This window comes from Zalophus californianus, chromosome 7, assembly GCF_009762305.2.
Source record: "Zalophus californianus isolate mZalCal1 chromosome 7, mZalCal1.pri.v2, whole genome shotgun sequence".
NCBI lineage: Eukaryota > Metazoa > Chordata > Mammalia > Carnivora > Otariidae > Zalophus > Zalophus californianus.
In genome coordinates, this window is record NC_045601.1 from 26,446,677 (window position 1) to 26,462,039 (window position 15,363).

The 15,363-nt window shown below is 41.2% G+C and overlaps 1 protein-coding gene across 5 annotated transcripts in view; it reads right to left on the reverse strand.

Annotated features, from left to right (window-relative positions):
- Positions 1 to 7,579, reverse strand: part of ECT2L (epithelial cell transforming 2 like) — a 64,045-nt gene extending 56,466 nt beyond the window's left edge. For all 5 annotated transcript variants that reach the window (XM_035728699.1, XM_035728698.1, XM_035728700.1 and 2 more), the window contains exons 1-2: positions 7,461 to 7,579; positions 6,170 to 6,282 (exon numbers count right to left, since the gene is read on the reverse strand). In XM_035728699.1, the coding sequence (XP_035584592.1) occupies positions 6,170 to 6,282; positions 7,461 to 7,562 (215 nt within the window). In that variant the 5' untranslated portion in view covers positions 7,563 to 7,579. The remainder of the gene's footprint in view (positions 1 to 6,169; positions 6,283 to 7,460) is intronic.
- Positions 7,580 to 15,363: the final 7,784 nt, after the last annotated feature.

Genomic DNA, 15,363 nt, shown 5'->3' on the forward strand with positions numbered 1-15,363 from the left:
GTGGGCAGAGGGACGCAGGCAGGCCCACCACCCTGGGGAACATTGTTTGAATCCAAGGATCTAGCCCGGACTGAAGCTAGACAAATCTTAAGTCAATACATTCCCATTTCTTCTTAAGCTGGTTTGAATTCCATTCCTGTTATTTGCACTCGAAAGCATTCTGACCATGACATCAAAAGTAATACACGGAGGGAACAGGAGGAGAGATGACCAACACCCACTGAATGTTTACTGTGCATTCTACTTCTGCTTCTACCTGTCACCCTCTGGACATTTATTTCCTAAAGAGACTCTTAAATACAGAACAGAGATAAATGTTCTTTTAAAACCTTTCTCCATTTTCCAGTGATGTACCTGTGAATTTGACTCCTCCTATGCAGAGAAGTCGTGGTAGCTAAAAGGGTTCTTGGTAGCCGAGGAAGCTAATATCATGTACTTTATAAATGGCTGGTGGTATTAATTAGCAGGGCCACTGCATTTGGGCAGTTGTGCAATGAACAACTTCAAGAGGGGCCATTGACACAGGTGAGAGTGTGACATGCCACCCTTGGGTATTGTTACTGTGCATAATTCCTTTTGGAATTGTTTTATAGAAGTCTCAAGTCAATTAATTAACATAAAGTCTTGAATGAAGCAAAATATCAGTAATCTCCCATATTTGGGAACTTGTAATATCTTGAAAAGTTTCTTCCAGAGAGCTACACATGAAAATTTTTTTTCCAATTTTTTTTTGTTATTCTTGTCATCAGGAGTATTTTAGACATCATCCATCCAACAAGCATTTACTGGGTGGCTATAAGTCCCTGCTATGGTTCTAAGAGTTAGGGACACAAGGAATCACCAAAAAAATTCTTGCCCTCACGGAGCAGGAGTATAGTGGAACAGACAGAAAATCAAGTACTGTACAGAACAGAATGTGGGTGGCGTGAAGTGCTGGAAAGACACGTTAAACATTATAAAGTGTGGCACCATCGCTGTAGAGAATGGTATCACCTTCAAAATGGGAAGTGAGACTCTCAGGTGCACAGGCTCTGCCTAGCGTAAGCCAGCGACCTTCCCACCATCCACTCCCCCTCTGTCCCCGTCCCCACCCAATAAAACAGCTCTGGGCTTTGGGTTCCTCCTTTTCTTTTAAACTCAAGGATGAACTTCGCTTCATCCACCTCTAAATAAACTGCCCCAAAGACAAACTATGGTTGTCCGTGACCTTCTGATCTGTGTGAAAGGACAGAAGCATGTCCAAAATACGGACGGGGCTGAGGGAGGGAAGAGTCAGGATGACCCAGATTTCCAGACTCGTCTTGAATATTTAGGAACCCAGGGTGCGTTCGAATACGCCCCTCTGCAGTCCGCTGCCTCCACACGGAGATACTCCCTTTTCAAGTGGGTGCTCGGGAACTCAGTGTAATGTAGCTGCTCTGTATTCAAAATTAGCCCAGAGGTATATGGTCTCTGAAAAATGTGTACACCAGATTTCCTCACCGTTCACAAACGAGATAGACATCCTCCCCTGAGCTCTCCCCGGGGCTGCTTGGAAAGAGTGGCTGGGGATTCTCTCTTAAGTGTACATCGATCGGTAGATTTTCCTGCCCCCCCCCCCCCCCCATTTCTAGTTGGCTCTGATGGAGACAGATGACAAGAGCTAATCCTTCACGGTTCCATGAACTCCCTCTCCCCAGACACACACAGACACACACACACACACACGCAGACAAACCATCTGTGTCTTGGGATTACAGTTGCATGAATGTTGCCCCAGGGACCCACCAGGGAAAGCTACAGGTTTGAACAGCTCCAGCCCTGGAATCAAAGGCCTTCGTGGGGGGCGTTGCCTGTTGCTGGGCCCAGGCAGTTTGAAACCAGTCCCACCAGTGTGGCTAGGAGACCGATGCAAACTCCTCATGGGTTTCTCGGAGTGACACAGAAACAGCCCAGTTTCCTTTAGGGAGTCAGGAGAAGTCAGCTGGGTCAAGGGGCAGGGCGATGACACTAGTGGAATCATTTAGACATGTGGCCATATAAGCATAATGTGCGGGGGGAAATGCCACCATAGACGTTTGTAAAAATTGCCGGGAGTGAAAGACGTACAGAGAAGCCTTCCCAGGAGAGGGCCCGTCAAAGTCAAGGTGAGGAAGAGCTTGCCAGAGCTATGGTTTAAGAAGCTGAACCCTTGAAAAATGTCTTAAATATCATAAAACCCCATTTAAGAAATCTTAAAGCTTTGTATTCTATCATTCAATAAACTTTACTAGTGCTCATTAAACCTTGCTTTGCTGCCCACCAAAATAATAATAATAATAATAAATTTAAAAAATAAATCTTAACAATATGGGATATAAGGACAAAGAGAAAAATCTTGGATACTGGAACATATCTCATGGAGATTAAGAAGAAACCTTCAAAGAAAACTGTGACAACACAGTCCCAACCAAACCACAATATCCTAGTTAAGCTTTGTAGCTATAACTGCCTGAATTAAAATGAAATTATTCAGAAGTTATAAGACAAAACATCTAAACAATGACTTATCTGCCTTGAAAACACAGATTGCACAGATACAGTCTAGCTTAGATAGAAAGATTTCAGACGTTCGAGTAACGCTGAATTCTCTCCTGTATTCACCTGCTTATTCAGGGGTGGAGGAACAGGGACTACAGGAACAAACAGGTTTCAAAAGAAATGTTTAATAATGAAAAGTTGATTGCACTGTCACTATTTGACCCAGCAATTCCATTCCTGGGTATAGACCTAAAAGAAAGACATCCATACAGCAAAACCTATACACACAGATGTTCGTAGCGGCATTATTCACAGTAGCCAAAATGTGGAAACAACCCAAATGCCCATCAACTTAGGAATGGATAAGTAAAATATGGTATATCCATACCATGGACTATTACTTAACAATAAAGAAGAAAGAAGTACTAATACATGCTACAAAATGGATGAACCTTGAGAACATTGTTTTAAAAAAAAGCAAAGCACAGGCCCCAAATGGTGTCACTTAGACCGAGCTGCCAAACTGGGCTTAATACCCAATCTAATTGCAGTTTCAACCTCCCCCACAAATGGGGCCTTAACCGGTCAGTCAGGAACATTTTTCTTTCCATCTCACCCGGGTCCTCTCCATCCCCCAAAGAAAGATGAGGGAATCTGCATGATACGGCACGTTGCTTCCCCCCCCCCCCCCCTCAGCAAACAGCCTTGTTTGGAACAATCCTTTTGTTTTGCTAACTTTCTTGCTCCCACCCTCCATCCATAAACACTTTCCTTCCATTTTGTTTTGTATAACTTCTCAGAGTGCAGCTGTACTTGCTAGATGGGGTGTTTCCCGATTCATGAACGATTTATTTATTTATTTAATAACAATGTTCATTGCACATTTTTTATGAAGGCTTTAGATACTTGAGAACATTTTTCTAAAGATTTGCTTTATTTTTGGAAGCGAGAGAAGAGAGCACGAGCAGGGGGGAGGAGCAGAGGGAGAGAAAGCAGCAAACTTCCTGCGGCGCAGGGAGCCTGATGCAGGGCTTGATCCCAGGACCCTGAGAGCATGACCTGAGCCAAAGGCAGACATCTCACCAACTGAGCCACCCAGGTGCCCTCATGAACCATTTAATAAAGCCAATTCGATCTTTACATGTACTTGGTTGCCTTTTGTTATTTAACGAAATTATAATACATGAGACAAGCCAGTCACAAAAGACCACATACTGTAAGACTGCGTTTATTTGAAAAGTCCAGAAAAGGCGAATTTATAGAAACAGAAAGTAGATTAGAGGTTACCCAGTGCTGGGGATGGAGATGCGGAGTTACATCTAATGGGTAGCGGGTTTCTTTTTGGGGTGATGAAAATGTTCTAAACTTAGATTGTGGTAATAGTTGCACAGTTCTGTAAATACCACTAACTTTGTATCTTTTAGATGATGAATATTACTGTACGTGAATTATATCTCAATAAAGGTGTTTAAAAGAAATTTGATTGCACTAATTTTAACAAATAAAATGAGTTGGGCTTTTAGATTTAATCAAAATCAAGCACAACTCAAATTGGATTAGACTATCGGTAAATGGTTTCTGTAAATGTTGGCAGGAGAGAAGACATGGCTGACTCAAAGAGATGGAGAGGAAGTAGTAGAAGAAAGACTTAATCCAGACTTGGCAGAATGAACGAATTGATGTTCAACAACAAACCACCACTAGAAATTAGAGCTGGGTTCAGGATGCCAGCTCTAGAGACCAGAAATTGACATACAACTTCTACAAGCATCGGTCCAGACTATGGAATAATAGCTTCATGCAACTACGGTGTACAACCCTCTGCAGACATAGCTGCTACAGAACAAAGCGAGGTAATTCCACTGAACGGGTTAGTTCCATATCCTTGTGCCACAGTAAGAATTCAGGTACCAGACAAAGGATACAATTTCCAGTGACAAAAATGTCAGGCCCAATGTTAATGAGCCTCAAAATAGACCACAAGATCTCTAATGACCTCCAGTGGTTACAGCTAAAATTGCGTGGTTTATGATACCTGAAACTAGAACATGATGTACCACAAGCAATTATGGATGTGGGTTTTGGTCTGTTATTTTATCTTAAAAGCTGTAAAGTTGGAGTAAAAGGAAACCTAGCCAATGACTACTATAAAAAGTTCCCTTCCCTGATTTTTAAGCATTGACGAAAGAGCCTATTTTTCGGTGGCCTGTGTTTGCAGCCTCTTTCAACACAGCCAGGAAGGTGTGTCTCCCTCCAGTGACTTGGTGACTCCATCAGGGGCAGTCTCTTAACAACCCACCATGCACCCCCGGATGCAGGAGAAAGCAGACACGGGAGAAGGTGAGCAAGCAGGTAGGAGAGATGAAACGGCTGATTGAAAGAGACGGGAGAGAGGAAGTGTGAGAAAGAGTGGAAGGCAGGTATTGCCAACTAAAATAAGCCAATTTTGTTTTGCACAACTCCTGATACTTTCTGGAAGTTACCTAAGAAGTTTAATGGTTAGCCTCTCCCAACAACCTCACTACCAGGTTGCAGTGAAAACAACTAACCCCAAATGATGCCATACCTAGAGTTTCCCTAAACAAACCTAGCCAACAAGCCCCAACCACATTCATACAGTCTCCTCCGTGGGCTTGATGAAGTCCCAGCTCTCTGTCTGGGCGAAAGGTTTACTCAATTGAGAAAGTACAGTGTTCCAGAAAGGGGATTCTACTGTTACCCTCCTTGAGAGCCTCAGGCTACCCAAAATCCCCAGACTGACAACGCCATTTGCTTGGGGATAAAGCCTTATACAAGCACCTGCTACAGGGCTGGCTGGATTCTTCAACCAGGTCCAGGCATGTTGGAGGGCTCTCTGAAACATTTTCCGTCCCACGTCTGAATAGCTTTAATTTTACCAAAGAGAGTGCCTTTCTAACATTCATCTGACACATGAACGAGTTACTGGCTGTTCTGATAATAACTAATGTCTGAAATTTGCTATGCTCATTAGCAAAGTATCTTGTAACAATTGAGACATTGTGACCTTTCCAACACAATGCTAGCTAACCACCCTTGGAGTATTAATTCGTGATCAAAACACTAGCTGTTCTTGCATGCAATTTCAACTAACACTTTCAAATAGCACACCATTTCTGCTGGAGTATTTGAAAGCAAATGATAGACACTCTAGGAGGCCACGGTAAGAATAAGAACAAGGACCTGTTGGCAACCATGGCCACCATCAATCGAGTCTTGTGCATATTCCTAAATGTTGCTACCATGGTCATTCCTTGGGTATTTTTCAGATCCATCCATTCGTGTAACAATTATTTATGGACTGCCTATGTGCCAGATGTCTACTTGAACTATACTGTCCATCCGTCTGATAGTTCTGAGGAGAAGCCAATATTCTAAGGGAATGTTAAAAATTCACTGGCTAAAGCTTCTGAGTTTTGCAAAAACCAAACATCCCACTGTGGTAGGAAGGTGTTAGAGCCCCCAAGGTTCCATTTCATCCTCAAGGAGAAAGCAGCACTAGAAGATTCTGTTCATAAACCTTAAAATACCAATTGTTTTATTTGTTCCTTCTGGGGGGGAGGGGAGAAACCCTAGAATGTTATATAAACATTTTACTATATTTTATTTCCTTTAAGAACCAATGATAATTGCATCCTTAGCGTACATTTACCTTAACTGTGATTTGGTGCATCGTAAAAAAATCGTAAATAAGAATTCTTGACGTTGCTTGCTGGTCCAGAGGTCAAACCAATGACTTATAAGAGCAACTCTTTCCTGAAAGAGCTGTAAGGGGGAGAAAATATCATTTTCCTGTAGAGTTCAGTCTATTCTTAGTTGCTAACCAATCCTTTGGCAATCTCGCAAACTCACAGCTAATATTTGCACAGCACGTTACAGTTCACAAAGCACTTTTCACTACGTAGGAGGGGTCTCTTCCCTCAGCTTAAGGTGCTTTTATCTGGGGAGAGAGACAAGCCCAGGCTTGTTCGGTGGGCTGGTGGGAAAGGCTGGCCAGGGGATATGATTACAGTGGGGCCTTAGGAGAGGGCCCCTTTGGAAAACAAAGAGGTAATGAATCCTGGCTCTTGTTTCTACCTAAACGAATGTGACCTGGGGAAACAGATTCCAAACATTTCATCTTGAAAACACATACAGGCTACACTTGAATTGTGAAAACAGGACCATTTGAAGTAGGTATGATTTTACTAACCCACGGTCCTACACCTTCATAGTTCCCACCAAAACCAAAGTCAATAAATATTGCTAAGTAGCCATTGTTAGATGCGTCTCTAAGGAAGAGATACACCAAGGACCAGGGTCCCCCCAAACCTGGGTTTCAGTCCAGCGTTGCTCAGATGACATATACAAACCCACTGGCTTTCTTACTGGGTCAGGCTTGAGGCCCAGCCTGGCTAGTGTCCTTCCCTTGGGAACAGGCCTGAACCACGCAAGTGCTGTGGGCCTTCTCCATTAAGGGCTGGCAGAGCTGCCTAAGCCTAAGCCATTCAATGACTACTTCCTGACTACATTTCAAAAGAGTGGGCATCCCCAGGCCATCAAACTGAACTGTTGGCATGGGAAGGAAGAGAGGGTTAAAGAAATATGCAGAGAATTAATTACACATTAATACTCTCCACACCAAGCACTACCAAAAGCACCTCCCCTTGTCTCCTCCCCCAGTATACTGTGTGTTCTGGAGCCTTCTATTGTCCCTAGAGGTACAGAGGAAAAGGGAGGCAGACCTTGAGTCTCCCCATAAAGTAGGAGTTGGAGACTGGGGTTAGAAGAGACTGTTTGGGGGGCAGACAAGTGCTGGTTTATTTTTGTTGGAAGTGACTCCAAAACTAAATTCTTTAGAGGTTTCATTGTTGTTGTGTTATATGGCAACATGAGACCCAATATATCACAGTAAAATTGACCTTACAAGTTAAACTTGTTTTGTCCTAGAGCATGTAATTTACCTGTCTATTTAATGACTTGTTGCTGAAAGGTGTCCAGGCACTGAATCTTGTGTGGAAGCACTCCATTTCCAAGGTTTTTCTAGAAGAATCCCCAGCTGACATCTCAGCAAATTATTTTCTTCCAGCCCTAAGAAGTATAGGTTCATTTCAATAGATGCTTAATGAAGATCACCTAGAAACATCCAGTATATTAGTGTTGTCCTTATAGGAATTATCTAATTGCAGCCATTCATTTACATCTCTATATTTATAGAGATAAAATTACAGCAAATCATATATATACATCTCCGTGGAGGATAATCCACACAAATATGCACAAGGAGTTCATGAACTCCAAGTCATTGCAATTTACTCTGCTCTCATCTGTTTGCACCCAAATATGAATCTAAACCAGAGTTGTGTTTCACTTTGCTGGGAAAATGACTCAGAAATTGGAACAATTCTTTACCAGCCAGGAATACTGGTTTTTTTTCTTCCCCGGAAAGCAATAATCTGAAGGGCTTAAAAAGGGCACTCCACCTACCTATCTTTTTAGGACACAAAGAGGACATAGAGAACAAACTTAGGCTGATGTATTAGTCATCCATTGCTGTGTAACAAATGACCCCAAAATTTAATAGCACAAAACAAAAAAACCTTATTATCTTGGAGTTCCCGTGGGTCAGGAATCTATGCACAGCATAGTGGAGTACCTAGTCAGTCTGCTAGGGCTGCCATAACTAAATATCACAAACTGAGTGCCTTGAACCACAAAAATTTATTTTCTCACAATTCTGGAAGCTAGAAGTCTGAGATCAAGGTGCTGTCAGGGCTGGTGTCTGATGGGACCGCTCGGCCTGGCCTGTCCACAACCACCTTCTCTCTGGGTTCTTACAAGGCCTTTCTTCTGTGCACAAACCAGGTGGGATGGGCGGGGGGTAGAGAGAGAGATCTTTGGTGTCTCTTCCTCTCCTTATAAAAATACCAGTCCTATTGGATTGAGCTCCCACCCTTATAACCTCACTTAACCTTCATTACCTCTTTATAGCCTCTGCCTCCAAATATAGTTACACTGGAGGTTAGGGATTCAACATGAAATTTGGGGGGGGGGACCCAATTAAGGCCATAACAGGTATCAGGGTTTCTCATAAGGCTGCAGTCAAGACGTTGGCTAGGACTCCAAGCTCATTTGAAGGATCTGAAGCTCTTTCATGTGGTTGTTAGCAGAATTCAGTTGCTCGTGGTTTTAACCAAAGGATGTTGATAAAGTGAAGATGTGTGACTTCTGGGCCTAGGCCTTAAGAAGATTTGCAGTTTGTCTTTTTGTATTCTTAGGATGTAGCAGCCATGTAAATAAGCATGGGCTAGATTATAGCATAATGAGAGACCATATGGAGAAACAGAGGTTGAGCCAGCCCAAAGCTGTTTCAGCCAACCCAGTCAAAGCACCAGATGTGTGAATGACGCCATCTTAGGTATTCTGTTCCAACTGAGCTCCCAAGTGACTACAACCATATGAATGACCCAGACTATAACAGGCAGCAGAAGAAATGTCCAGGGGAGGCCAGAAAACCCACAGAATCATGAAAAATAATGATTTCTGTTTCAAGCTACCTAGAATTTTTTATCCAGCACAGACCGACAGAGCCATGTGCTGGTGAGCATCCAGAATAGTCACATTCAGCTGGTGAAAATGCAAATTGGTATAAGTACTTTGAAAAATGGTTTGGCATTATTTGCTAAAGTTGAACATGTGCATACAATTGACTCAACAGAAAAACATGAACATGTGGACCAAATATATCCACAAGCACATTCACAGTTACATTGGATAGCTCTAAACTGGAAACAGTGCAATCATTCACCAGCAGCCGAATAGATAAATATATTGTCATATATCCATGTGCTAGAATGCTGGATATCAATGAACAATCTGCCACTACACACAACAATATGTGTGAATCACACACATAAGACATTAAACAAAGAAGCTGGAAATAACAGACTACATTTTATATGGTTTAATTTATACAAAGTTCTACATGACAGTGTTAGAAGTCAAGATAGTAGTTACCCTTGGGAAGGAAAGAGAGGGTATGACTGGGAGGGACATGAGACGTGACTCTGGGGTAGAGGTCCTGATCTAGCAGCAGGAACCCAGGAGAGTTCACTTTACAATTCATTGAGTTCTACACTTATGATTTGCATATTTTTCTACATCTTCTATTTTGATCAAGAAGCTTTAAAAAAGAATATCATTTATTGGGGTACCTGGGTAGCTCAATCACTTGAGCATCCAACTCTTGATTTTGGCTCAGGTCATGATCTCAGTGTTGTGAGATCGAGCCCTGCCTTGGCTCTGTGCTGGGCATGGAGCTTGCTTAAGATTCTCTCTCTCTCTCTCTCTCTCTCTCTGCCCCTCCCCCCAAACTCACTCTTGCTCTCTCAAAAGAAAAGAAGATATCACTTATAAAACACCAAACGCTATTAAGTATCTAGAAAAAAAATAAAAGTACAAACTTTATGAGTAAAATTATAAAATTTGGGGGGGCCTGGGTGGCTCAGCTGGCTAAGCGCAACACTTGATTTCAGCTCAGCCAAATATATTAGTCATCTCAGGGTCGTGAGTTCAAGAACCAACCCCTACTTAAAAAAAAAAAAGTCAAAAAAGAAAATTATAAAATTTTCTTTAAGAACATTTCTAAAGAACCTAAATAAATGGAGAGATATGTTTTATTCATGAATTAGAGAATTCAGAAGAATGAAGAGATTAATTTCCTCAAACAGATCCACTAATTCAATGCAATTTTAATTAAAAAAAATCCTAAGAGATATTGCGGTATGTGTGTGTAACTTGAAAAGCTGATTCTAAGATATTTATGGAAGTATAAGGGGCCAAAAATAGTCAAGTCAGTCTGGAAGAACCAGGGAGGGAGATGTGTTTCTAGATATAAAAACTCACTATAAAGCTGGAACGACAACATGACGTGGCATTAGTATGAAGACAAATATCTAATCCAGGGGAACAGAAGAAAGTCCAAAACAGACTCTTGTATACATGGGTACTTGTTAGAGGATAAGTCAAAGAAGAGATGGATTTTTCCATTTATAGAAAACAGAGCATCTGTTTAAAAAAAGAAGAAATTGGACCCCTTTCCCACACTGTACATACACACATCAACTATCTGAAGGCTTTTTATATATAAAATCAATTACACATGGTTTGTGAATCCCCAGAAGATAAAATTAACAACGATGTATGTTGTCGGAGAGACAAGATTTTGGATCATCCTAAGTGGGAAAATAATCACTTCAGCAGTGTTAGCCATCTCAGGAGGCTATGTCCATTACCGGAGATATTAAAACACAAATTGGATGACCACTTGTCGGTGAAATTCTAGCTGGGATTCCAGCATCAGAAATGTCTCAGTTTCCAAGCGATCCTCTGTTGCTATAAATTCCAAGAAGAGAGAGAACAATGTGGCCCAGAGTAGCTGAAGAAATTTTATGGTGGAGCCAGAAGATTTTGAGAATAAGACAAACATTTGCAGGTCCTCTATTCTTACCATACTCGAGAGAGATGAAAGTGTGTTTTAAAAATGAATATGTTGGAAAGGCATGTACCAGATTAGGAACTATTTTATTTTATTTTTAAGATTTTATTTATTTATTTGAGAGAGAGAGAGAGAGAGCAGGGGGAGGGGCAGATGGAGAGGGAGAGAGAGAATCTCAAGCAGACTCTCCGCTGAGGGGGGAGCCGGACCCAGGGCTCAATCCCACAACCCTGAGATCGTGAGCCGAAATCAAGAGTTGGATGCTTAACCAACTTAGGCACCCAGGGACCCCAGAATAATTTTGGAAATATTACAGAGAGTTGCATGACAACACTAAATTTTGATCCCTGCTCTGGCTGTCCTTTCCTCCAAGTGAAGCTTTACAAATAATTTAGCCTCTGAGCCTCAGTTTCCTCATGTGTAAAGCAAAGCAGTGAAATGCTGTGCCTTGGCAAACTACAGTATAATAATGTGTTGTTCAGATAAAAACCTCATGGCAATGTGGGAAATTAAATACCTCCTTCTGAATCAACATTAAATCAAAACAAATCCTTAGTTTCCTAAGATGCCCAGCTGTTGTTATGTGAAATCCCTCCAAGAGCCAACATAAGGAGTTTTGATTTAGCAAGTTCTTAAAAGTGTTATTATCCTCTGTGTTAAAGGATTACTGAGTTACATAGTGAGCTGAACATTACAGAAAGAATAGTCACTATCTCTGCTGGCGGGCTTAAATATCCGAGTACAGTACGTCATGTAGGGATGGAAGAGATAGAGATAGGGGTATAAATTTCCATGGGATTATTTGCGTTCTTCTAAGATGTCAATTTTGCTGATTAGTTATTCAACCCAGGGAGAAATGGCATGTTGGCAAGCGCTACTTCTTTAAATTGAATGATTTTTTTTCATATTCCAGCATTTTATATTTCTCTAAACAGTAGCTCCATAAAATATTAATAGACACTTCCCAGAAAAACAGGATGCATGGTTAAATATGCTTGGGAAATGATTGATTGAACAAAATTAAACAAGTTTCTTTTTTATAAGATGTTTTGGAAACCTTAATATGTTGATACTCATTGTGAATCTCTAAGAGGAGGAAATAATAAGCAGCATTCCCCTTGTTCAGTCTTATAGGAGCCTATCATAATGTGTATTGGCTATGTGATATGGTTATCATGGTGGTTATCTAATGCTGTGTAACAAAGAGTCCCAAAACTTAGTGGCTTAAAATAACAAACATTTATTATTTCACAGTTTCTGTGTCAGGAATCAAGGCATGGCTTGACTGGGTCCTTTGGCTCACAGTCTGACAACCAACTTTCAGTTGGGGTTATAGTCATCTAAAAGCTGGACTGGGGAAGGATCCACTTCAAGGCTCATGTAGGTGGTTGTTGGCAAGATTCAGTTCCCACAGACTACTGGAACAGGATCTCAGTTCCTTGCAGGCTGTTGGCTGGAGGATTCCCTCCCATGTGAGCTTCATACCTTATTAGCTTATAAAATGGCAGCTGGTTTCCACCCAGGTGAACAAGTGAAATGGCAAGACAGGGCAGGCAAGATGGAAGTTGGACTCTTTGTGTAACATAATCTCAGAAGCATTACACCATCACTTTTTGATTAGTCAGAACATAGGTCAGCAAATGTGGTTGGCAGCCCATATTCAGCCTGCCAACCACTTTTGTAAATAATTGGAATACAGCTAATCACATTTATTTACATATTGTGTATAGTTACTTTTACACTGTAACAGGAAGAATTGAGTAATTAGGGAGAGACCATATAGCCCACAAAGCCAAAAATATTTACTACCTGACGCTTTACAGAAAAAGTTTGGCAACCCCTGCATTAGAAACAAGTCTAGCCCTCACTCAAGGGGAGGGGATTCACAAGGGCATGGATATCAGGAAGCTGGGGTCATTGGGAGCCATTTTAGAACCTGCCTACCGCATAATGCCTGCATTGATTTGGCACTTGGCAAGTATTTGTTGAATGAGTAGATGAATAATTTTTCACATCCCCTAATTTTCCAAATTCAAGGACTGAAAAGCAAGTTACAAGCTAAGAAAAAGCCAGATTCCTTCACTGATTATTAGGATTTGACATCTGTGTCACAACTGTGACAATTATCAACTTGTGTAGATCTTATTAGTAATTTCCATCATGATGTTAAGTGAGGTAAATGGTAAAATAACCTTAGAACTGAATTAATATGTATATCTGACAGATTATTCTTTCACAACATCAGCAAATTGGAGGAAAGGGAAGTATTTTAGGGTGCTCATTTGGAATGTGAATTCTAGGGCAAGAATACTTCTTGTGAATTATGTTTACAATATGGTGGTCCCCAATATCTTTTATTACCAAGAGCAACTCAAAACCTAAGTGTACAAAACCAAATTCTCATCCATTCTTCATCTTTTCCCTGTGCCCCTTCTCCAAGAGCCAAAATACTATACCATGAAGTTCTTCCTTGATCATTTAGGATTTCTCTTGTTCTTACACAAAGCAGTGAGTCACACCCAGAAAAGTAAAGGTCCAGCCGCTGCCTTGCTTATGGCCCAGGTGTCCACTGAATTGAGGCCCCAGTGTGGGTGACACCAACTGGATGCCTCTTTCTTACATGACCCTGGAAAACAAGGGCTCTAAATGTTTCTGAAGCGTGTTGCAAGAAGGGAATGAAATAGGAGACCCCAATCTGTGGTTCTTCTCATTTAGAACTAGATCTATTGCTAATAGAACTAGATTTAACATACATACCATTACAAAATCAAAGTGGGGAGGGAGCCACGTAATAAATGCTGTACCTCTCTTAATTTGTGTTTGAGTGTTTACTCTGACCTGCACTGTGCTAGTAAATCTCTTCCCCACACACTAGCTCCTTCACTCCTCACCTTCACCCTGGGAGTTAGATTACAGAGGAGAAAAGCAGGCTAAAGAAAATCATCTGAGGTCAGACAGGGAATAATTAGTTACCAAGTTTAAAAATTATGCTGGATCTTCCCTAAAGAGTAAGTGTAACTTAAATTGGATGTATGACTGCTATGGGTTAATTTGGAAATACGATTTCTTTTGCATGGTTGACCATACCACTGGCTATTGATGAGGAAATCAACAACTGACACTAGCTCTTCTTTGCTTAGCAAAAAAAAAAGTGGGGGGTGGGGGGGTGGGCGAGGTGGGGAGGAGCCTGTTGTGCAACAACCAAAAGCAGATTAAGGGTTGAGATGGCTGGGCAATTGCCAGTCCATAGAGAGAGCTAAATTGTCACTGGGATAAAGCAGAATCTTACTGCCATTAACTGTTTCCTCAGGTGATTTCTTACACAGGTGGAGACACGTAAATTAGGCTAGTCCTGCTCCACTGTAGGAGACAAAACGACTTGAAAGGAAATTAGAAACAAAACATTGTTCCCTGCCACAGAGGTACCTACATTTGTGTTCTCTTATGATCCACACATGCAAGTTGTACCATGATTCATTTATTCTCTACAGTTTAATCCCTTAAGCATGTTCTATATTTTCAACATTTCAGAGTCTATGCAAAGTCACTTAAACTTTTAAAATATGTACCTGACAATTACTTCCCTGAGAAACTTTTAGATTCTATGCACTTTTTTAAAATTTTATTATGTTAGTCACCATACAGTACATCATTAGTTTTTGATGCAGTGATCCACGATCCATTGTTTGCGTATAACACCCAGTGCTCCATTCAGTACGTGCCCTCTTTAATACCCATCACCGGGCTAACCCATCCCCCCGCCCCCCTCCCCTCTAGAACCCTCAGTTTGTTTCTCAGAGTCCATTGTCTCTCATGGTTCGTCTCCCTCTCTGATTTCTCCCCCTTCATTTTTCCCTTCCTTCTCCTAATGTCCTCCATGTAATTCCTTATGTTCCACAAATAAGTGAAACCATATGATAATTGACTTTCTCTGCTTGACTTATTTCACTTAGCATCATCTCCTCCAGTCCCATCCATGATGATGTAAAAGTTGGGTATTCATCCTTTCTGATGGCTGAGTCATATTCCTTTGTATATATGGACCACATCTTCTTTATTCATTCATCTGTTGAAGGGCATCTTGGCTCTTTCCACAGTTTGGCTATTGTGGACATTGCTGCTATGAACATTGGGTGCATATGGCCCTTCTTTTCACTACACTGAAAAAAAATTCTATAAAAAGTCTTCCTCTTGCAGTATGAAGAAGGAATAAACTACTAGGAGTGAAGGAAGAAACCCCAGTTTAACCCCTTACGTATGCCTCTCAAGAGTTATCTGGGACTAGCTTGTGTCTGCTTGAGATTCTCTCTTTTTCAAATAAATAAATCAATACGATCTTTATAAAAAAAGTTATCTGGCTCTAAAGATTG